This window comes from Perissodus microlepis, chromosome 17 (assembly GCF_051167445.1).
Source record: "Perissodus microlepis isolate ML-2025 ecotype Zambia chromosome 17, ASM5116744v1, whole genome shotgun sequence".
Taxonomy (NCBI): Eukaryota; Metazoa; Chordata; class Actinopteri; order Cichliformes; family Cichlidae; genus Perissodus; species Perissodus microlepis.
Window position 1 is genome coordinate 23,218,888 of NC_140477.1, and position 23,256 is coordinate 23,242,143.

Consider the following 23,256-nt stretch of genomic DNA (forward strand, 5'->3'; position numbering starts at 1 on the left):
TGCTGACACTCACGGTCGAAGCAGTTTTTGCAGTCATCTTACCGTTGAGCCATAAATTACGTTTGTTTGAGGGGTGGAAATCTGTCCTCCTCTCAGTTTTCAAACTCCGAAAATGAAGCCGTTTCTTCTCTCGTCATATCTCCGCGACGGAGATACAAAGAGCTATGAAAATCGCAGTCAAAGTACTCCAAAGTCCGCTGATTCACCCAGTGCAAGAATTCGTGGGTTCGATTCCACCTTGTCCAATAATTTTTTTTTCACTACAAATTGATACACTATCACAGACCTGTAATTCATATTGGTAATTTATTACAATTCTGCAACGTTTTACGATTTTGGCAGCTTTTCTAATATGGACCTCAGATTCTTGTTAACGCTCCATGGCAGAAATACATACAAGTACACAGTCTGATGAAGCAGACAGAAGCAGTACCTCTGATTGGTTCAGCATTTTCACCGCTTATCAGCACAAATCTCAGCCTCTTCTGCTGTTGTCATTAGAATTTTAAGCTTTTTCACCTTTTTTCAGTTACGTGAGAACCAGTTTGGCTCAATGAGTAGCTGAAAAATATCAGCCTCTTCTGCTGTTTTAGCAGGATTTCAGAGTTCAGCTTTTTCACTTGTTTTAAGCACAAATTTCAGTTTCTTTACCTCATTTCACAACAAAGTTCTTCCTCTTCACCTCTTTTCAGCAGAAATTCTGCTGATTAACCTCTTTTCAGCAGAATTCTGCTTATTCAACTCTTTTCAGCAGAAATTCTGCTGATTCACCTCTTTTCTGCAAAGTTTTCAGCCTTTTCACCTCTTATCAGCACAATTCTCAGCCGCTTCTGCTCATTTCAGCACAATTGTCAGTCTCTCCACCTCTTCTTTGTGAGAATCAGTTTGGCTCAGTGAGATGTGTAGCTGCCTTGAAACCAGAAGGGCCAGTTTCAAATCCTGCTCAGGGCAACATTTTTTTTTTTCAAGTTTTTCAGCTCTTTTCAGCAGACATATTCAGCGTTAAGGCATCCACACAGCATTTTCGCAGGAAATGCAAATTTTTCTAGTTGTGTGGATGCTTTAAGGCATCCACACTATTGAGTTCCTCTTGGGACTTCCGTACACTTTTTGGCACTTAACTACTTCCACAATTTTCAGCCGATTTTCACCGTTCAAATTTTAAACTATTCTGCTATTTCTGCTAATGTGTGCTATGTCTTTTGGTATTTTTCACTATTATACTTTTTAAAATATTAAGCTTAATTTGTCCCATTGAAATGAATGGGAAACTTCTGCAATTCTGCTAAAATTTGCTTGTTTTTGAAACTTAACTACTTCCTCATATTTTCACGTAGAACAACCATTCAAACTTTAAAATGTTCACAAATTATTGGGCTATTCAGGTATAAATCAGCTTTTTCAAATCTTTTACCGTTTTACTTTTATGCCTCTTAAAGTTTTCAGTTGCAAAATTGTGATTTTTCACAAAATACATGCGTTGTTATGTTTGCTATGCACTTGGCTTCCAGTGTGCCACTGAAGGTTTTGCAGTCTTCTCTTCATGTCCGAACAACTTCTTGCTACTTGCTCAATTTTCACTCAACTTCCACAAATTATACATCAAAATGTAGGTATTTTTGCTGGCTTTCCGAAAATGTCACTATCATTGTTGTGGGATTGATAGAATTTTGGCAAATCTCCTCAGACCAACACAAAGTCGCAAAACTCTCCATAGAAAGTCAATGGAGAGCTTGTTCAAAATCACCGCTTGATTTCTGTAATGAGAGGCATATTCGAATCGTCATATCTCCTTAACGAAGTGAAGTTAAGACATAAGGCTTGTCCCAGTATATCTTCAGACACTCCTGACACTCACAATTCAAGAATTATTTTCTCACCTATTACCGTTCTGAAATGAGTTAGACTTGTTTGAGGGTAGGAAATTCGTCCTTTGCTCAGATTTCTTCAGATTTCAAACTCTGGAAATGAACCACTTTTTTTCTCTCGTCATATCTTTTTGATGGATTTCCACAGAGACCTGAAAATTTCCATGACTGTTCACCAAAGCCTGCTGTCTCTTACGGTGAAAGAATGATATCGATACTCCAAATAGATTTAGAGTTACAAAGCGTTGTTTGAGGGCAGGTCAAGGCAGTTTTTGCTTCGCCTCTACTCAGTTATGGTGCATTAGAAGTCAAATATCTTTAAAAATTCATATTTTAATGATAAATTGTCAACACTGGAAGATTCCCCCATCTCTTCTGAACAAAACGGTGTAAGAATGACCGTTCTAGCCCCTACGGTTAGGAAATTATGGTCATTTGTTTGAGGGGAGTCGTCATTATGAGAAATGGACTGCAAAAATCCTGTGTCTCTCTGTGCTGCATGCACCTGTTTTGGCGGGAAAAAGTACACAGCCTCTCTGATTGGTGGATTCAAATTCAGCAGCTCCCAGGCTTTGACCTAGAAACTTACTTCTCTCTCCCTGTGTGTGTGTGTGTGTGTGTGTGTGTGTGACAGAGAGAGAGAGAGAGAGAGAGAGAGAGAAAGCCTTTTTATGGGATGATCTCATTGTAAGATTCAAATTCAATATATTTAGACTGGTTGACTGAATTGGATCTTGTGTGTGTGTCTCTCTGTGCATGTGTGTTTCCTTATGTGTACATATTTGTGATTGTGTGGCTGTTATATATTTTTTTGCTGATTTTTTTCATTTAACAAGTATATTTGAGGGACCCTCAGCATGTTCAGCATTTTTTCAGCTGTCCATTTTGCTTTTCCAATTTTTCTGTTTAAGTTATTACTATTGTGCTAAATCATACTATTTCTGCTATTTTATAAGATTTGTGCCAAATATAGTATTTCTGCTAAATTATAGTATTTCTTCTTTTTATAGTATTTGTGCTAAAACATAGTATTTCTACTAAATGTAGTATTTATGCTTAATCATACTATTTCTATATATTTCTGCCAGGTCCCCAGGCAGCCAATCCTCTGTGAGGACTGAGACATTCAAATTTTCAAATCAGGGCCTGCATGGCTTCCCAGCCAATCATATATGTGGGCTGAGGCATTCAAATTTGCATATTGGGGAATTCGTGGCTTCTAAGTCAACAAGTCATCCATGTCATATATCTCTAAAAATTCATATTTTAATGATAAATTGTCAACACTTGAAGATTCCCCCATCTCTTCTGAACAAAACGGTGTAAGAATGACCGTTCTAGCCCCTACGGTTAGGAAATTATGGTCATTTGTTTGAGGGGAGTCGTCACTATGAGAAATAGACTGCAATAATCCTGTGTCTCTCTGTGCTGCGTGCACCTGTTTTGGCGGGAAAAAGTACACAGCCTCTCTGATTGGTGGATTCAAATTCAGCAGCTCCCAGGCTGCTTGACTGAACTAAAGTTGCTTCTCTCTCCCTCTGTGTGTGTGTGTGTGTGTGTGTGTGTGTGTGTGTGTGTGTGTGTGTGTGTGTGAGAGAGAGAGAGAGAGAGAGAGAGAAAGCCTTTTAATGGGATGATCTCATTGTAAGATTCAAATTCAATATATTTAGACTGGTTGACTGAATTGGATCTTGTGTGTGTGTGGCTGTTATAGATTTTTTTGCCGATTTTTTTCATTTAACAAGTATATTTGAGGGACCCTCAGCATGTTCAGCATTTTCTCAGCTGTCCATTTTGCTTTTCCAATTTTTCTGTTTAAGTTATTACTATTGTGCTAAATCATACTATTTCTGCTATTTTATAAGATTTGTGCTAAATATAGTATTTCTGCCAAATATAGTATTTCTGAATAATTATAGTTTTTCTACCAAATCATAGTACAGTATTTTTGCTTTTTATAGGATTTTTATAGGATATTTATATTGCTTAATATAGTATTTCTGTTTTTTATAGTATTTGTGCTAAAACATAGTATTTCTACTAAATGTAGTATTTATGCTTAATCATACTATTTCTGCTTTTTATAAGATTTGTGCTTAATATAGTATATCTGCTAAATATTTAGTAATTCTGCTTTTTATAGTATTTGTGCTAAAATATAGTATTTCTACTAAATGTAGTATTTATGCTTAATCATGCTATTTCCATATATTACTGCCAGGTCCCCAGGCAGCCAATCCTCTGTGAGTCCTGAGACATTCAAATTTGCATATCAGGGCCTGCACGGCTTCCCAGCCAGCCAATCATATCTTAGGCATGACACATTCAAATTTACAAATCAGGGCCTGCACGGCTTCCCAGCCAGCCAATCATATATGTGGGCTGAGGCATTCAAATTTGCATATTGGGGCCTTCGTGGCTTCTAAACCAACCCGTCATCCATGTCATATATCTCTAGAAATTCATATTTTAATGATAAATTGTCAACACTTGACGATTCCCCCATCTCTTCTGAACAAAACGGTGTAAGAATGACCGTTCTAGCCCCTACGGTTAGGAAATTATGGTCATTTGTTTGAGGGGAATCCTCACTATGAGAAATAGACTACAAAAATCCTGTCTCTGTGCTGCGTGTGGGCACCTGTTTTGGCGGGAAAAAGTACACAGCCTCTCTGATTGGTGGATTCAAATTTAGCAGCTCCCAGGCTGCTTGACTGACCTACAAACTTGCTTCTCTCTCCCTGTGTGTGTGTGTGTGTGTGTGTGTGTGTGTGTGTGTGTGTGCGTGTGTGTGTGTGTGTGTGTGTGAGAGAGAGAGAGAGAGAGAGAGAGAGACCCTCTTTAGGGCAGCATCTCATTGTTTGATAAAAATATAATATTCAGAATGGTTGACTGGTATAGACCCTGTGTGCGTGTCTCTCTCTGTACATTTCTGTATTTATTTATTTGTATTTCTTTTCTTTCCCCCACAGGTGAACAATAATTAGTTTTGAGAGAGCTTAACCATGTTCCGTTTTTTTTTTCAGCTTGTCATTTTACTTTTCCAGTATTTTCACTTAAGTTATTACTATTCTGCTCAATCATAGTATTTGTTCTAAATCATTGTTATTATGCTATATTGTAGTATTTCTGCTAAATCATAGTATTTCTACTATATTATATTTTTCTTTCTAAATATAGCATTTCTGCTATATAATTGTATTTCTGCTATGTTATAGTATTTGTGCTAAACCAGAGTATTAATTTAAAATGACAATATTCATAGTTCATCACATTGTCTCTGGTAAATCACAGTATTTCTGCTATGTTGTACTATTTTTCTAAATCACAGTGTTTCCGTAATGTTTAAGTATTTTTGGCTAAATATATTCTGTTATCTTATACTATTTCTCCTAAATTCTTGTATTTTTGAGAAGTTATCATGTTTCTGGCAAGTTACAATATTTCTGCTAAGTTCTGCTATGCTATTGTATTTCTGCCAAGTATTATGTTTCCTCTAAGATATTGCAGTTCTGCTAAGTTATTCCATTTTAGCAAAGTTCCTTTGCTTCTGCAAAGTTTTTACAATTTCTGCAACTTTTCAGCTTTTTCAGCTAGTTTTTGCAGACAGCTTCAGCTTTAAAGCATCCACACTGCATTTTCGCAGGAAATGCAAATTTTTTTTCTAGTTATTCTTCAAGTTGCCACTTTCTTTGCTGCTTAACTACTCCCTCAGTTTTCAGCCGTTTTTCACCGTTCAAACTCTAAACTGTTCAGCTCTTTCTGCTGATGCCTGCTATGACTTTTGGTGCTCATAACTTTTATACTTTTTCAGATATTAAGCTTTTTATGTCACTTTTTGGCCCATTTTGCTGAATAGGACCACATTATCAGTGTGATCACCAGTTTTGCTTGCTGGGCTGAGCCATGTTTTAGCTCAGTGAGATAAGCAGCCATTCTCAGAGTAGGAGGCCCGGGTTCAAATCCCGCTTGTGGCAACATTTCTTTCACTTTCTTTCACAACAGTTAAATTTTTTTAACTCTTTTCAACACAAATTTAAGCTTTTTCACCGCTTATCAGCACAATTTTCAGTTTTTTCTGCTGTTTTCAGCACAAATCCAAGCTTTTTCAGCTGTTTTCAGCAAAAACCTCTTTTCAGCAGAATTCTGCTCATTCAACTCTTTTCAGCAGAAATTCTGCTGATTTAACTCTTTTCAGCAAAATTTTCAGTCTTTTCTGCTGTTTTCAGAAAAATACTCTTTTCAGCAGAAATTCTGCTCATTCACCTCTTTTCAGCCCAAATTCTGCTCATTCACCTCTTTTCAGCCCAAATTCTGCTCATTCACCTCTTTTCAGCAGAATTTTCACCTCTTTTCTGCCCAAATTCTGCTTATTCACCTCTTCTGAAATATTTTTTAGCCTTTTCACCTCTTATCAGCACAATTCTCAGCAGCTTCTGCTCATTTCAGCAGAATTGTCAGTCTCTCCACCTGTTCTTTGTGAGAATAAGTTTGGCTCAGTGAGATGAGTAGCTGCCTTGAGACCAGAAGGGCCAGGTTCGAATCCTGCTCAGGGCAACGTTTTTTTCAGCAGAAATCTTCAGCGTTAAGGCATCCACACAGCATTTTCGCAGGAAATGCAAATTTTTCTAGTTCATGTTTGTTTTATTCTAATGTCCTCCAGGATTCAGACTGAACAGAAAGGCTTTAAGTTTCCTCTCATATCATGGTGAAATGTAACTTCTTGTGGTCTGATGACATCATAAGCCTTTGATCTTCATGCTGCTGCTCTTTAATGCTTCAGTTTCAGACCTCGAGAAGGAAACCTCTGATTCTTTGTTTCTCTTTCCTTATTTATTTTATATAAAAATAATTAAGGCTCCATATCTGAGTGAAGATCAGTGCAAACACATTTATGAACATTTCTGTCTTTGTTCTGTGCACCTGAAGGCAGTGTTTGTAGATGTGGACAGATGTTAGAGAAGCTCAGTGGTGAAGTATTTGATCAGTGTGACGTGTGTATGTCTGTCAGAAACGTGAAATAAAACAAAGCTTCAGGCTTCAAAACCACCTGTACCTGTAATCTGACATAGGTGTGTTCACTGTTCCTCACAAATCAACTTTTTCCATCGTGTACAGTTTGCACTCTACCTGTTAAGTGAATTTAGCTTCACCTTTTCAGACCAGAGCCAATCAGAGGCTGGTAAAAGCAGGAACTGCAGCTGTAGACAGGTGATCTCACCTGAAGAGGCTGGACCAGGCAAAGCAAATCGTATTTAGAGTTGTGTCATCATCGAGGCACTTCACTGACGCTCGGACACAGATTGAAGCAGGAAAAATATTTTAATCTGAATCAAAAATATACATCAGCTGATTGACCAGCGAAGGTCACATGTTAACGTGTTTGTAGTGTTTGAAGTCACATGACGCTCAGAGAGCAGCAAACCGTCAGAGAAACACCAGGAAGATGAAAAACACAGATGCCCTCAAGCGCAGCACAAAGCCATGCCTTCACTGGCTCAGATGTCCAGGTGTTCTTCCTGCAGGTGAGTGTTTTCTTCCTCGGGTGCTCTACCTGCGTCCCACCCACCAGGTGCTGCCCTGCAGCCTCGTGACATCCTGCTTCTCCTGTGGGCTGAAATGCAGGATGGTGAGGATGGCAGTGAGCGTCTGCTGGCGCCCGTTGGCGTCCTGCAGCGTCAGAAACCGGTACACAATGTTCTTCAGGTACTCCATGTTTGCGCCCTCGCGGCTTTGGTCCCGGATCAGCTTTTCGAGGCGGTCCCGCAGGGCTGCCACCTCCTCATCATGGCGCTCTGCGTTTGCAATGAGTCGTGCCTGCAGCTGGCGCGTGTCCTCCTCCAGCCGGTTCTTCTGCCGCCGCAGTGCACCCACCTCCACCTCCTTACGTGCGAGCTGCTCAGCATACAGCAGCAGTGTTGACTCATTGGGTGTGGCCTGCCGCAGTGCCTGGCTGATCGCGTCGGTCTCTGTGTCAGGGCCATTCTCTTTAGGGTCAGCGGGTGTGTTATGAGCACGATTGGACCAGCTGAGTGTGGCGGCAGCGGCCCGCAGCCTCTCCAGCTCGCGGTCCTTCTCATCCAGCAACGCCATAGTTCGCTCACGCTGCTTGTGAAGCTCCGCCTCCAGTTGCAACAGTTCGTCACGGTGGAGTGCCTCCAGACGCTCCGCCTCCTGCCGGTGTGCCTGCTGCAGCGACACCGCCTGCTGCTGGCGCTCATCAAGCTGCTGGCGGTGGCAGGCCTCGGCCTCGTCACTCTGCATGCGGAGGTTTATGTACTTCTCACGCAGCTCAGCAAGCTGGTCGCGCACTTCCTCCAGCTCCCGTGCCTGGCAGCCATCTTTGGCGTTCTTGTTCTTCAGAACCACTTGCGCTCGCACCTTGTAGCGCTCAAACTCATCCCTGAGCTGCCGCAGCTCCTGCTGATAGGCGAGAGCCGCCGCCGCCGCCGCATCTGCACCCGGCTCCACCTCCAGGTCCTGGATGTTCTGGTCGGGGTTCCTCTGAGCCGCAAGGAGCAGCAACTTCTTCACCTTCTGCAGCTTCTCCCGCAGCGCCCCCACGTCCAGTTGCTCATCTGGCCCGAGGTCAGAGGTCGCCCTGCTCGAGGCGGCGATGGCGAGTGTTTTGTTCTCCGTGTCGAGCTGCAGCACACGATCGCGGAGTCTCTGTGCTGCCTGCTGGTCACGCTGCCTCGCCTTCTCACACGAGCCCAGCAGCTCCGACAGCTCCGATACACGCTGCTCCAGGACCGCCACCCGAGCCTCTGCCGACTGAGCACGCTCACGAGCGCGCTCTTCTGCATCGCACACCTGCAACACGAACACAGAGATGACCTCACTTCCTGTTCTAGTTTACCTGGTCTGTTAGAGCTTAAACTGTTTAATGTGGTTAAACCAGGTTCACTGGGACCTGTTTGATTGGGACTTTGTTTGGACCTGGTTCTGGGCTCACCTTGCGGGTCTCGAGCTGGACCTGCTCCTGGACCTGGTTCTTCAGCTTGTTCAATTCTTGCTGCAGCTCGTCCACTCTGGGGTCGGGTATTTGTTGCTCCTCCTCGACGGCCTGCAGCCTCCGCCTCAGCTCGTCTCTCTCTTCCTTGACTTGGTTCAGGAGAGCCTCGGACTCCGTCCCCCGGTCCACGGCCTGTGATGTTACAAGCAGGGCGGTGCTGGCATCCTGGAGGTGGAGCTCAGCGTCCTGCCGGAGGTCTCGCTCGGCCTGCAGGAGCCTCTGTAGCTCGCGGAGCTGCTGAGCGTGGTCCCCCTGCTCCTGCTCGCGCTCGTGCTGCTGTGTAATGATGCGAGCGCGACTTTCAGCAAGCTGCTGCTGCAGGTTGTGCAGTTCCGCCTCGTGCTGTGTTGTCACGGAGACCAGACGTTCCTGCAGCTCTTCAACTTCCTGTTTCAGCTGCCGCTTGTCAGCCTGGAAGCTTGCTTCCATTCGCGACTTCTCCTGCGTCACCGTGGCCAGCGAGCTTGTGAGCGTGCTCAGTTGGCTCTTCAACTGGGCGACTCTGCGGTCTGCCTCAATGCCGGGAGGGGGTGTAGCCTGCTGCTGCTCTGTCCCCACGCTGCCACTCTCAGAGCTGCCATCGGGTTCAGATCCCTGCAGAACAAACATGGAGTCAGAGAATAAGACATGACATCACCAGAGCGTTATGGCGATGATGATGTCATCAAGTTCTAACTGTGTTCTGGTGATTTAAGTTCAGTTGTCAAAGTAACATACCACCAGCCTTCCTCCCAGTTCTGCCTGGTCCTCCTCGCTCTGGTCGCCTCTCGTAGTCTCGCTGGCCATGTCCAGAGACGCCGCCGTGTCCACGCTGTCCTCGCTGTGCAGCGAGCAGCCATCCTCGGTAAGCTCCTGTGTAGCGATGGTCGAACCCTTCTGGGTCAGGTCCAGGTCCTGGGTCACGCTTAGAACCTTAAGGCTGGCCTCCAGCGCCTCTTTCTCCTTCAGGAGGCTCTTGTAGGCCCGGACCACATCCCTAAAGCGGGTCTGGTACTGGATCAGCTGCTTCTTCTGGGACTCCACAGTGTCCAGCAGCTCCTTCCTGCTTGGACCGCCACCAAAGCTCATCCCGAACTTCTCCATGACCTCGTCCAGGTCTGACCAGGTCTGTCCAGGTGAGCCTCTGATCACAGACACCAGAACATGAACAGAACCTTAGCATTGACTTCCTGTTAGAGGGGAAACGGAGAACAGCTGTTCAGATCACTCATCGATCAATTATCGATGGATGGTTTCTGTGAAGCTGAAACTTTGTGCTGGAACACAAAAGAAGAAGGAGGAGGAAAACAGTTTCTCACCTCTTTCTGTTTCTCAGTGTTTGTTTCTCCCTTTGACTGATTTTTCCGCCGCTTTGATCGTCTCTCCTCACACTGCGCCGACAAACCGGTTCGATCCGGATCACAAACTCACAACCTGTCCGTCACAGTTGGTCAATAATCGACCTAATCGATGAGTAAAATCCGACTCAAAGCTTCATCTGTCAACAGCCGCCATGTTGGACCGAACCGGAAGGGACTGAGACAGAGGAGGCGGGAGTTTACTACTTTGTTCACGGACGTCAGGAAAATGCACAATAGGATGATTTTTTTTTTTTTTAGCTGATTTAAATTAAAAACTCACTGATTTAAATTAAATAAACAGCCAAACACAACCAATAAAGCAGATATATATATTTACCATTAATATGTTTAACATTTCTGAAAGCAATACAGTATTTTGAATTGATTGTTTATTGGGAGAAAAACATTTTTTTCTTATTTTGTACAAATTTTAGAAATGAACTATGATTAACAAAAAAACAAAATAACAGATTAAAAATAATTTTATTAGAAATTAATTTTAACTTTGTTGGTTGATCATTGAGCCGAAAGTGTTCCTCGCAGCTCATGAACTTCACTTCATGCGCAGAGCTCGAATGTACGGTGTTTGAGCGAACAGTGAACGCCGCGGTGTTTGCTATGCTGTTAATAAAGTTGTTTTTTTTTTAAGCGCAGCAGTGACGTCATTTGTTCCGCGTTGGCCTGGACGTGGCACCGAGAGGAGCTGCACCCTCAGTTCGCTCTGCTCCGCGCCTTCTCGGCTCCATTCCGCTGCTGATCCCGGACCTCCGGCTCTACCCGCCGTCAGTGTGTGACCTGCCACCGCCTCCTCTCCGCAGCCATGGGCCTCACAATCTCGTCGCTGTTCTCCAGATTGTTCGGGAAGAAACAGATGAGGATCCTGATGGGTAAGCGGGGGCTAGGCTAACGAGCTAACGGGCTAACCGGCCGGGCTCCGGGGCGGCTGCAAGCGGCTCCGCGGGCTCACCAGCACCACACACCGACTCATTTTTACCAGGAACCCGCTTGCCGAGTCCTGCGGACCGCGGGCCCGATCTTCCCGTGCAGGGAGAAGCAAAAGTCCGGCTCGGAGAAGCAAGAGGCTGTTAGCTCGGAGCTAACGGAAGGAAGCAGGCTGAAAACAGTCCGTTAAACCTAGTTAAATTGGGGTCTAAACGGGGGTTAAACTGGGGTTAAGATGTTTTAATCTGGGGTTAAGCTTAAAACTGTACCGGTGTCATCTTATTAAGTCCATAAAAACATTAAACCCGGTTTGATCTGAGCTTTAAACCAGCAGCTGGACTCTGATCTAAGTTTAAGTAATCTCAGATTAGTCTTTATTCACTGTATGAGGTTTAAGTAATCTCTGGTTAAACTTGAACCACTGTGAGACATTTAATTAATGTGGGATTAATCTTTGATGTGTGTTTCAGTCGGTTTGGACGCTGCTGGAAAAACTACGATCCTCTACAAACTGAAGCTCGGAGAGATCGTCACCACCATCCCCACCATCGGTACGTCATCAGGACTCAGGGACAAGATGAGGTCATGTGATCAATAATCAGCCGGCTGTGTAGTCAGGTGGTTTGAACGTGCGTATTGATCAGATCTGATCGGTTTGAGTGAGGATTCGCCAGGTGTGCTTGCACTTGCACAATTTCCTTTAAACTTGTCCTTTCAAATTAAAAGTCTGCGTCTACAGGTCAAGTGACCTTTTAGAATAAGAGTCACCTGTTAGTTTGAATAAATAAAGTACCAAAACAAGAAACATAAATGATGAAAGTGCAGACACACACTTACGATGGTGAAAACAAATGGTTAAAGCAGGTAAATACAAACTAAACTTATACACACCACCAACGTTTACACAGCTGTAGATGTAACCATTAAAACTACAATCATGGAGAACTGAAACATAAACTTTTATAGACCTCCTCTGTGCAGGTATTTCAGTGCTACTGCTTCACTCTAACATTATATACTGTTACAGTCACTGTTGTACTGTGATATTTACTGTTGGTTCTCAGCGGGCTGATGGGATGTGTAGTTTCCTGTCAGTGATTCAGTTTCCTGTGACTTGGAATGTTTGAAGGTCGTTAAAAGTTTTTCTTTTTAATTTGACAAAGAGTCACCTGTTCACAACTCTGTGTGTGTGGTTGTGTGTTCAGGCTTTAACGTGGAAACAGTCGAGTACAAGAACATCTGCTTCACAGTTTGGGATGTTGGCGGTCAGGACAAGATCCGACCTCTGTGGAGGCACTACTTCCAGAACACACAGGTACAGAAGCGGAACTCTCAGGTGCAGGCAGGTGTGGGGCTTCTCTCTGAGGAACAAGTCGTTCAGGTTGATCTGCTTCAGTTATGTTTACCTGGACATACATGAGAGGTTTTCTTCTGTGACCCCTCACTGATCTGATCTGTCCTGAGATATTCATCTATAGTAAAATCCTCATTTATATCCTCTATCTCATCATATCTTTATACCCATAAAGCTCTTCTTTAGCAGTAAGTCACACAGAATAGAGTAGAATAGAATAGCATAATTTATCAGAACAGTGAGTGCATATTTGAATGAAGTTTCAGTGGATTTGCTGTCCATTGAAATAATTCTATACAAATAAATCTAAAAGTATAAAATACATAGAAGAATGTCAAACGTGTGTACGAATAGAAGTGACATTTATGTGTATATGCATGTTAGTAAAAGAAATGATTTATTGAACAGTCAACAAAGTCAAACATGAGACCTGCGCAGGTTATCCTAACACGGCTGCGTTCCCCCTCAGAAACACCTGAGAAGCTTATTTTAGATCCCTGACTCTGCAGCACGACAAACACAGCACAGACTTTCACTGTGGGCAGGATCCATTAGTCACTGTATTGATGTATTAATTGTATCGATGACTGATGTATTGATCACAGGGTCTGATCTTCGTGGTGGACAGTAATGACAGGGAGCGAGTCGCCGAGTCGGCTGAGGAGCTCTCTAAGATGGTCAGTCCCTTTGTTCACTTTACAGTTACGCATCATTAGACTTGTGATCGTCATGGAAACCACTGACTGTATGTCACATGACTCTGTGCAGGTCCAGGAGGACGAGCTGAAGGACGCGGTACTTCTAGTGTTCGCCAACAAACAGGATCTCCCGAACGCCATGGGTGTCAGCGAGCTCACCGATAAGCTGGGTCTGCACAGCCTGCGCAGCAGAACCGTAAGGATCAATAACCCACTCGCACTGATCAGTACTAGACTCAGTTCTGTTTCTCATGTTTCCCTCCATGGTTTATTGACTGATGATCTAAGTTCTCAGCTTTTTTTCTTGCTCAGTTCTGTAATTGTGAAATCAATAATCAGTCAATCAGTATACAAAACAGGAGACAGTGGGGTGACCTCAAATGTGCCCGCAGTATTGTTCTAGTGGTGGCGCTCTGAGCACATCAGCCAACCCAATATCGCGACAAAGCTTCATGTTGAAGCTGCAGTAATCTGCACTACCAGCAGGGGGAAATTATATATTTAAAGCCATGTGGGTAGTGAGCAAAAATAATTCCATTAATCATCAGAATCGATTAAGTTAGGTGGCTGATATGGATGTACATGTAAAGTGTTGATAATGTCTTTGTAATCGCGAGTATTTTCATGTTGGCTTGAAATAAAATATCTCCCTCTGCTGGTAATCTGTGATGTCAGTGCCAGTGGGCGGAACCCTTGGGTTTTAATTTTACAGTTGCATCCTAATTGGTTGTTAGAAAATCCACTCAGGGGTCTTGATGTCACTGTCACAAACTCATGGAGCTAAATCTGTTTAGACGGGTAAACTCACTTGTGTGTGCTCCCTGTACCTGCCCGCTCACCGATGCTGATCTGTGTGTGTGTTTCAGTGGCACGTGCAGGCCACCTGTGCGACGCAGGGCACAGGTCTGTACGAGGGACTGGACTGGCTGTCCAATGAGCTGTCGAAGCGTTAGACCACCTGACAGGAAGTAGAAAGCAGACTGATTTCAGCCGCTGATGTCACCGTGTACAGATGAGGAAGAGGAGGAGAAGGAGCGTGTCATCGCTCCATGTTTCTTTTTTTTCTTTTTCTTTTTTTTCTTTTTTTTTTTTTTTTAAATTATACCTGTGTGTCTGTAGGAGGAAGTGATGTCATGGACTCTGAGCTCACCTTGATTTCCCATCATCCTCTTCTGTTCTTCAGGTGTTTGTTAGATCTTCTTTCTTTTAATCCGCATGTTTTAACTCAGATTCATGTGACAGGGGGAGGGGCGGGGCTTACGGCAGGTGACAGTCACCTGGGCATTGGGGGCGGGAATTATGGCAGGTGATGGTCACCTGGTCGTGTGAAGACTCATTCCATAGAGCCAAGTATGGCAGCCTCGTCATTCCTTATCAAAGTGAAGGAGAAACTGAGACCATGATGCAATAAAGGTTTTTTTTTCTTCTCACCTGTGTGTTCTGCTTTCTGTTTGAGAAACTTTATTCAGCGTTAACGGCCCGATGAGATGTTTACATAGGCCTGAAGATCTCTTGCTGACCTTTGATCCACCAATCAGATATTGGATTTAACTTTATGGGCTACTGATTACTAAGTTCGGAAAATGATTGGGACTTTGTATCTCCAGGATGTTCTGTTTATATTTATTTATCATTTAAAAATGAAGATGCAGCTGCTTCACTTAAGTAAAAACACAAAAATCAGCTGTGAGTGGGACGGCTCAAAGACCAAGAGGAAGGAGTGCCGCAGGCCTGCAAACCAAAATAATCCAGTGTGAGCACTTTAGCATTACGTGTGCTGCTAGAGACGTGAGGGAATCTGACCGTTCATGAAGAAGCATTGTCACAGCCTGTTGTCATTTATGTGACCGCCATAAAACAACAGAACACAGCAAAGTAAGCTAGGTGTTTTGTAGTCCATCGGAAATCCGGCATCACGTCATTAAGGAGAGTCGACTGTGAGGCTGTCTTCACAGGTTAGGCTGTCCTAATCACCTCAGTGAGGTGAAGGAAAATGGGTCAGGAATAGGAGACAGGAGGAACTTTTGGAATGCACCCCTGGTCTTGGTGTCTGAAGAGCACCTGGATTAAAATCGAGGCGGAGCTCAGACTTCTACCGTCAAGTCCAAAAAGTTTTGTTTAACCCTTCTGCCCTCCTCGGGCATCTTTGTACATTTCATTCTTTTCAACTTTTTTTTTTTTTTTTTTTGATTTGCCAATCGATGTGTCTATGTTATAGCTTGTGGCATGAACTTTTGCAGGAAATCTTTTAGGTCATTTTTTTTTATAATCAAGCATCTTTAACTCTCACATGTCATCCATACTTTTAATGCATTGTGAACTTTTTTACATCTTTGTGTCCAAATGTACACGGAGAAAATCTGCCATAAAATCCTCATACAGCAATAATTTTTCTGCTTTTGTTTCATAAATCACTAAATCAACATAAGCCTTTTTCAAAATGATCAAACATTAAATTATTTTCAGGACTTTAACCCTTTAAATGCCAGTTTAAACAGCTGAATATTTTTGAAAAAAACTCAAAACTAAATATTTTCCATATGATAAATGGTATGGGGATGGGACGTGTTAAAGATCAGCAACAAAATCAATTTGATTGCATTAGTATTTTTGTGCAGTGTGTGCGTGTATCTGAGAGTGTGTGTAAATCTGTAAACATGCACTAATAATTTGGGGGTGAATAAAGGTCATCTTGGAGCAGGGATGCACAACTCCAGGACTCGAGCGACGGTGTCCTGCAGGTTTTAGATATCACCCTGGGTCAACACACCTGAATCAAATGATTAGTTCATTACCAGGCCTCTGGAGAACTGCAAGACAAGTTGAGGAGGTAATTTAGCCATTTGAATCAGCTGTGTTGGATCAAGGACACATCTAAAACCTGCAGGACACCGGCCCTCAAGCCCTGGAGAGATGTATCTTTGCAGAGGGTCTTCAGGACAAATATGGCCTCCTGCTTTTACTGTATTCAAACAAAAACTCTTGTTAGCATGTTTATGCACCTGATTCCTTTCACAGCCAATAAGCTTGCAGCTTGGCTGAGGAAACCTTTCATTAGTAATGAGAGAAGGAGAAAGACCTGGAGCAATGGTGGCAGAATGACAGACCTCTGCTCCTGCCCTCACAGAAAACACAGATGCTGTCACTGCTACCATCAGCACGAGCAGAAAGAGAGATGTGTACTGGTTCTGCACAGGTCTAAAAAGAAGCTCTTCTTCCACCTGCAAGTGGATCCCGTCTATTTGTAGAGGGCACCAGGTCACATGCTGCAGGACCTGCACATCCTCACCCACACATGCATCCATCACACACAAAGCCTGTCTGTTCTGTTCTGTTTCCATCGATGAATCAGATGTTGATTTCCATATAAATTACTCTTGGGGCCCCCTGGTGGTCACATGGCTTCATGTCATAACTGGCAAAAATGCAAGAATGTCATGCTTTTGCAATCAGAATTATGTGATGGCTCGCTGGTGCCCAACACATTTTGCTTTTTCAAAAATAACTCGATAGAATCTAATAGGCTCCTCCTTCATGTGAATGTTTTTTTATTTATCCATTTGTGTTTGTGTTATTTCCAGGTATTACATTATATATGAGTGAGTATATATGAGTAGATGAGTGTGAGAATGCCTGTGTCTTTGTCACAAATGTATAATGAGGGTGAGAAACTGCAGCGATGCCCCAAGGCAGACAGATGGAACCAGGACAACCGCACCAGCTGCAGCCCCCAAGTGTACCAACGACCTGAGGCCACACATCTCGGTGACTTCTGCACACCCATCCCAGCAGGAGAAGGAGGGAGGCCCCACATGGGGTGACAGCCACAGAGGACTAGAGGCAGTGGACAGTCGATCCTGCTAGAGGCCAACCAGCCTGGTAAGAGTTGAGAGCATGGCCCCAGGCACCCAGGACCACCTGGCCCCCAGCCAAACTGAGCCACCAAGGGAGCGGGCGAACAACCACAACTAGAACATTCGGCCACGTTTCCCAGAAAGCAGAACAAAATGTTACTGTATGAGGACTTTATGGCAGACTTTGTGTGTCTACATTTTTGTACACGAAGGTGTCGAAAGGATGGAAAATTGGTGGGCACAAAGGTTAAACCATGTTTTCAGGGTCTGCTCACAGCAGGTCCTACAGGTAGGATCCTCAGCATTAACACCTTCACAGTTCCACTCGATCAGACCAAAAGTTTCATGTTCAAAAACTTTTATTTCACACAAACTTTAAACATCAAAAACATCATCGTCATGGCAACTCTGTACACCAGCTGAGCTTCTACACACTGATTGGCTCTTGCTGGTTGTGCTGACGTTTGACCACAAAGACCTTCTGACCAGAGACCGTCACCGTGTACACAAAGTCGTCCAGGATCACTGCAGACACACACAGACACACACACACACACACACACACACAGGTTAGTCCACCTGAAGTCACAGGGTTCCACCTGAGCTTTGTATCCCATCATGCAACATGAACAACGTGCTCATCAAATACATGAAAACGTTGCTGATGATGCACCAGGTTTGAATCATGTGACAGTGATGACATCATTAACAGGTCTGAGAAAAACAAAGCAAAACACCTGAGTCATGTTTGTTTTTACTGAAGCTGATAAAGTGACCGTGCAGGTGTGTTTGTGATACCTGACATGCGTTTGAAAGGTGGATCAGCTGATCCTGATAACCTGAAGCGACTTGCTGTTCGAACCATCTGCATCATGACACCTGCTGTGTGCTCGTCATTCTCCAGCTCGCCTGCAGACTGATCAGTAATCAATAATCAATCACTCTTCTGATCAATAGACTTGACTCAACTCTTTAATCTATTTTAATAATCTGAGGATCCATATTTCCCCCTGTTTACAGCACTTTAATAATCCAGAATAATCTGAGAAAAGAGCAGAGTTCAGCTCGCAGTATCAAATGTGAATTCAGTTTAACCTGTAGAAATGTTAAATTAGCTTAAATCTAAATGGAGTCTGGTCTCTGTGTGACCAAACTAGCCTGAGCACCAGACTACTTGCAGAAATCACCTTATTTAACAATGAGCGTGGTTAAATAAAGACCAAACTGCACTCATAAAGAACTTCTTTGTGAACTGAACATCTGAAAGCTCAGAGAGACTCACGGCCAGGACACCATCCTCACTGATGACCAGGTACCCAAGCTGGTCCGGGATCCGCTCCAGACCTGCAGTGAGCGCCGCTGTGGCCTGAAAGAATGACAACATCATCAGGATAGCATTATGAAGCTAAAAGGAAGTGATGTTTGATGACTCATTGGTTCACTGATAAACGAAGATCAGCAGAACAAGAAGTGTGTTTCCTCAGGTCGAAGCTTCAGAGACTCACTAAACAGCCTTAGATCATTCGTCCAGTAATAATTCTGCATCTTCATCAGGTACGGCCTGTGGTCCTCAGGTGCCAATGGGGTTACCCATTTAAAGACGGTTTCTTGTTTACCATGGTTACATTCGTCCTGCATACATGACACACACTCCCCGTTTCACAGGAACACAGTTGAGACCCCAGAGCGCAGGTAAACCCGCTTCGAACGTCACTCCCCCTCCTCTCTGTTTGTACCACTCCCTTCCTGCAGAGGGCGCTGTTGCTGTCCCGCAGGTATTTGCATTGAGCCTGATTATCAGTGATTATAACTCTGAAGAGAGCTCCAAGCTTCACCCTTGGAGCGCTCTGGTTTTCATTTTTTCAAGGGAAGCATTTCCGCGTGTTTATCCTCCTTGTTCATAGAGAGGCTAAGAGGACGCTAACAGCGTTAGTGAACGGCACACAGCGGACAGTCCGAGATCCGTGAACGCCTCACCGAGGCCCTGAACGCTGAATTAAAAAACAAACAAACAAACAAAAAACACAAAACGAGAATCAAAGTAAAACTTTAAACTCACCATGTTCGTCTTCTTCTGCTTCTACAGCCCACAGCTGCGCATTTCCGTCTTTATCGCAGAGCCTCACGTGACTGCTGAGGCCTTCATGTGCTGTCGGATAAAAGAGACAGACACTCACGCACAGTGCGGGACTGACGGTCGGTGCTTGTCCCGATTATCAAATAAATAAGAATAAACGTTTGTGACATTTTAGGAATGTTTGGATTAATGCCGAGGACGTTGCTGTCTAAATATGACCTCATTGTTGCCCGATAAAGATGAAAATAAAATAAAATAAAACACATAAATAAACGAGTGATCGTTCATATTTTTTTAATTTCTATAGGGGGCGCCATATTGAAGCGGAAGTGCAGGTCAGCTGATCCCTCACATGACGTGTCCCGTGAAGCTGAGTGTTTCTCTCCGGGAATCTCACCTGCATCTCCGTGATGGCCGGCCGCGGGAAACTGATCGCCGTGATCGGAGACGAGGACACGTGCACGGGCTTCTTGCTCGGCGGGATCGGAGAACTGAACAAGAACCGGAAACCGAACTTCCTGGTGGTGGAGAAGGACACAAGCATCACCGAGATCGAGGAGACTTTCAAGTAAGATGGACTCCACACACACACACACACACACACACACACACACACACACACACCAAAATGTTTTAAAAAATCAGCCGATTTAACGCTCCTTTCACGTGTTTCTGTCAGTGTCACCTGACCGAAGGTCTCGGTGGTCCTCGTGGGTCAAAAGTCAGATCGGTTTTATTATAATTCGGACAGCACCAGCCTGGAACCGTATTAACCCCTCGGTGACTTCAAAAACACTGGCTGTAGGACAGGAGGCCGGCTGCTTTTTTGATGAAAATGAGAATGGATTCTGGTGTATTTGGGCCCAGTCTGTAACTACATCCAGCATCCTGAGTTTTCAGCCCTTAGATGATCGTCGGATAGAGTGTAATGGATTGATCAGCCGATCAATATATTAATCCAGCTCTCAGCTAATCTCCATGAAATGAACTTAACCTGTTAAATGCCGTAAAATTAGAAAAGACTTCAGTCTGTTTCTGTGGATTCCTGAACCTGATTTCAGAAATCATTGTATTTTAATAGTTATTCAGTCTTTCTGACTTCATTAAAACTACACATAAATAATCGCGATCTTTGTAAATGTAGCATGTTAGCTCTCACACCGGACTCTATTGAAGAACCAGAGCTTTTTATTAAATCTCTGTGTATGAAATCAGCATTTTCAATGAAGGATTTAATATCAGCAAAAATTGAAATACTTTATATTAATTATGATATTTTATAATGTATAATATTTTGTGATCGCTTCACACATTTTTTCGTTTTTTTTAATTGTTGACTTGCATTTATCAGTTCAGAGAAGTTGGTCTGGTGCTTTGGGGTTGTATTCCTGAAATTTTCCTTAATGGCCTCATGTGCTGTGTGACACACACCAGACTCCATTCAAAAATAAGCTGATTTAAATGATCACTGTTCAGTTTGGAAATGTTTTTCATATCTTAAAACAGACCAGCTCCTACATTGATGTTTCAGATTAGGAATTCCTGTGTTCTCTGCTGTCATTGAACTCATCTGTGAATATCCTTTACATCTAAACCTCTGTAACCCACCGTTAGAGACGGATGATGTTAAATTGACAATAATTTGAATTGTCTGACTTCCTGTGTTAAGCTCAGCAGTAACAAACAGACCAGAGAGAAATGTTAGTCCTCCGAGACTCTCAGAAACACCACGCCTTCATTTACTTCCTGTTACACCTCCGCTGGTTCTTCTCGGGTTCTGAGGATGTTAAATTGTGACTGGACTTTGGCGTGGCAGACTGACGGGGCTATTCTTTTTCTTGTCCTCTGCAGGAGCTTCCTGGCACGTAACGACATTGGTATCATCCTGATAAATCAGTTCATCGCTGAGATGATCCGGCACGCCATTGATGCCCATATGCAGTCGATCCCGGCCGTGCTGGAGATCCCGTCCAAAGAGCACCCGTACGATGCGTCCAAGGACTCCATCCTGCGCCGTGCCAAGGGCATGTTCTCTGCCGAAGACTTCCGATAGACGGCGAGTCGCGCTGATGCGGTTCACAGATTTGTCCCGATGTGTTTGTGCTGTGATGTTTACTTTTATTTCCAGGAAGTGATGTATGCCCATGTGATCGTTTTTAGACCAAACCTGCTTGAGTCATGTGACCTGCCCCTCCTCCTAGGTGTTTGTTCCAGATGTGTTAACTTATAAACGTGAACAGATGTGCGAATAAATGAATAAATAAACTTGTTGTTTAAAGTTATTTTTTGTTTAATTTGATGGATGCACACACGGCTAATCCTTGTTTCCAGCCCCAGGTGTGATGAGCTTTAAGGTTTAAACACCAGCAGAAATGGGCAGTGTCAGTCAGCAGCAGACAAACTCCTCACAGCGCCATCCGGAATTCTGTGTATTTTTGTCCTCCTGGTGTCTGTGTGGAGGTCCTTCAGTAACTTTCAAGACACCCTGGCCTAAACACCAGGATCCATGAACCCACCACTCAGAACATCTGTGAGCTGCAGCAGGGGTCACGACCTGAGAAATTCCCAAATAACTTGCACAAAGGCCAGAGGTCATTCAAGAACTTGAGGATAAAGTTTGCTTGGTCTGAGCTTAATGAAGCTAACAGGAAGTCTTTGATGGGATTTTCATAATAAAGCTCCCCGTTTGCAGTTTAAATTATGAGGCGTGTTTCATGTTTGTTGGTGTCGCTCAGTGGAGGTGTCATAGGGTGGCGGTCAGCTAATTCTGACCACAAAACAAAATCCACCTGAGCCTCACAATGGAGGAGGAGAAATCAGCTAATCAGCAGACAGGTGTGAGTAAGTCAGATTTTTGATGCTGTTTATGATAGTTCATTTTCTGCCAACCTCTTCCACCAGCTGATCCGGAGGCAAGTGAGGCATTTCCCAGCCAGTTGTGATTATTCATCTTAATTTCTCTAGTTGAGTAAATATCCCAACGTTACAGCAGAGCTGATTCAGTAAGCTCTCATGAAGCACCATGTCTGCTCTTCTGTACCTCCTAGGTGTTTTCATGACAAACAGCGAGCTAGCTGCACGATTTCAGATCAGATGTGTTCATCTAACCTTACTGTACAAGGAAGTTACATCTGACTGGATCACTTCCAAACTGGTTGCGAGATTCTTCACAACCTAAAACTTCTGATTGGATCTCGTATTGTTGATACATTTTGTCACAGTTTTTGTTCTTGTGCATTACTTTTTATTTAGTTATCATCTCATTTCTGTCAGAAAAAAATGTTGTAAATGAAAATAGGTGAAAACTATTGTTCAGTAGATTTAACACACTTTCCAGCCTGTCCTGGGTCTGCCTTGGGACCTCATCCAAATGCAGGAGGTGCCATGGTCAGATATCGAAGGACCTCAGCTACCTCTTTTCAATGTGGAGAAGTAGCGGCAGTACTCTAAGCCCCTCTCAAATGACTGAAATCCTCACCCTTTCTCTAGGAACAGCACGGCCACCCTTCAGAGGAAGCTCATTGCTGCTGCCTGTACCTGCAACCTTATTCTTTTGGCTACTCCCCAAACCTAATGACCACAGTTGAGGGTAAGGACAATGGGATATCGTCATCACTTCGAAACTGTGTTTTTGTTGCTTTTGATGCTCTAGAGCTAAAATCCTGAAAACTATATTTTTTATCAGAGTGAAGCTGCTCTGTGTTCATCACATCAGACTTTAACAATCAATAAATCAAAAACCTGAAGTCCTGCTGATCGATCACACACGTGTCTGTGAACTCTCCGTGTGCTTCAGTGTCTTTGTATCGTCAGCCTCAGAGCGAGTCCACACTAACCTGAAAGTCTGCACGCTTATGGGATGGGGATGAGCAGGTCATCTACTGATTGGAAGATTAGTGGTTCGATCCCTGGCTCCTCCAGTCTGGATGCCAAGTATCCTTGGGCAAGATACTAACCTCAAGCTGCTCTCTGATGCATCCATCAGTGTATGATAGCTAGGAAGCACTAAAAGCTTAGAAAAAAAGGTTCTTGTGTGATTGGGTGAATGTGGTATGTTGTATAGAGGGCGTTGAGTACTCTGGGAGAGTAGAAAAGCACTATATAAGCA

At 43.7% G+C, this 23,256-nt stretch overlaps 4 protein-coding genes across 5 annotated transcripts; 2 read left to right on the top strand and 2 right to left on the bottom strand.

The window, feature by feature from the left end:
- Positions 1-7,171: 7,171 nt before the first annotated feature.
- On the bottom strand, positions 7,172-10,403 carry gcc1 (GRIP and coiled-coil domain containing 1). 2 transcript variants are annotated; one of them, XM_084910538.1, is made up of 4 exons: positions 10,182-10,403; positions 9,601-10,006; positions 8,824-9,477; positions 7,172-8,681 (listed from the first exon to the last, which is right to left on the bottom strand). In XM_084910538.1, exons 2-4 carry the CDS (start codon positions 9,964-9,966, stop codon positions 7,419-7,421), a joined length of 2,283 nt encoding a protein of 760 aa, XP_084766664.1. In that variant the 5' UTR covers positions 9,967-10,006; positions 10,182-10,403; the 3' UTR covers positions 7,172-7,418. The 2 variants fall into 2 exon arrangements, with proteins under 2 accessions (XP_084766664.1, XP_084766663.1); XM_084910537.1 differs by having other exon boundaries at positions 9,601-10,052.
- Positions 10,404-10,876: 473 nt separating this feature from the next.
- LOC146369647 (ADP-ribosylation factor 4) lies at positions 10,877-14,647 on the top strand. Its single transcript, XM_084910542.1, has 6 exons — positions 10,877-11,110; positions 11,636-11,716; positions 12,371-12,480; positions 13,125-13,196; positions 13,288-13,413; positions 14,084-14,647. The coding sequence occupies exons 1-6, from the start codon at positions 11,044-11,046 to the stop codon at positions 14,168-14,170; spliced, it is 543 nt and encodes a 180-aa protein (XP_084766668.1). The 5' UTR covers positions 10,877-11,043; the 3' UTR covers positions 14,171-14,647.
- Positions 14,648-17,412: 2,765 nt separating this feature from the next.
- lamtor4 (late endosomal/lysosomal adaptor, MAPK and MTOR activator 4) lies at positions 17,413-19,242 on the bottom strand. Its single transcript, XM_084910545.1, has 4 exons — positions 19,131-19,242; positions 18,354-18,437; positions 17,870-17,987; positions 17,413-17,596 (listed from the first exon to the last, which is right to left on the bottom strand). The coding sequence occupies exons 1-4, from the start codon at positions 19,131-19,133 to the stop codon at positions 17,499-17,501; spliced, it is 303 nt and encodes a 100-aa protein (XP_084766671.1). The 5' UTR covers positions 19,134-19,242; the 3' UTR covers positions 17,413-17,498.
- A 241-nt stretch (positions 19,243-19,483) lies between these two features.
- atp6v1f (ATPase H+ transporting V1 subunit F) lies at positions 19,484-21,430 on the top strand. The gene is made up of 2 exons (XM_084910544.1): positions 19,484-19,716; positions 21,000-21,430. The coding sequence occupies exons 1-2, from the start codon at positions 19,559-19,561 to the stop codon at positions 21,199-21,201; spliced, it is 360 nt and encodes a 119-aa protein (XP_084766670.1). The 5' UTR covers positions 19,484-19,558; the 3' UTR covers positions 21,202-21,430.
- Positions 21,431-23,256: the final 1,826 nt, after the last annotated feature.

Bases quoted from the DNA above. Each gene is read 5' to 3' on its own strand.
- atp6v1f (XM_084910544.1), top strand. From the start codon at position 19,559: ATGGCCGGCCGCGGGAAACTGATCGCCGTGATCGGAGACGAGGACACG. The intron at 19,717-20,999 runs GTAAGATGGACT...TGTCCTCTGCAG, and splicing joins GAGATCGAGGAGACTTTCAA to GAGCTTCCTGGCACGTAACG.
- gcc1 (XM_084910538.1), bottom strand. From the start codon at position 9,966: ATGGAGAAGTTCGGGATGAGCTTTGGTGGCGGTCCAAGCAGGAAGGAG. The intron at 9,478-9,600 runs GTATGTTACTTT...TTTGTTCTGCAG, and splicing joins AACTGGGAGGAAGGCTGGTG to GGATCTGAACCCGATGGCAG. The intron at 8,682-8,823 runs GTGAGCCCAGAA...TTCGTGTTGCAG, and splicing joins TCCAGCTCGAGACCCGCAAG to GTGTGCGATGCAGAAGAGCG.
- LOC146369647 (XM_084910542.1), top strand. From the start codon at position 11,044: ATGGGCCTCACAATCTCGTCGCTGTTCTCCAGATTGTTCGGGAAGAAA. The intron at 11,717-12,370 runs GTACGTCATCAG...TTGTGTGTTCAG, and splicing joins CACCACCATCCCCACCATCG to GCTTTAACGTGGAAACAGTC. The intron at 12,481-13,124 runs GTACAGAAGCGG...TATTGATCACAG, and splicing joins ACTACTTCCAGAACACACAG to GGTCTGATCTTCGTGGTGGA.
- lamtor4 (XM_084910545.1), bottom strand. The intron at 17,988-18,353 runs GTGAGTCTCTCT...ATTACTGATCAG, and splicing joins GTGAGGATGGTGTCCTGGCC to TCTGCAGGCGAGCTGGAGAA. The intron at 17,597-17,869 runs GTATCACAAACA...GTGTGTCTGCAG, and splicing joins ACCTTTCAAACGCATGTCAG to TGATCCTGGACGACTTTGTG.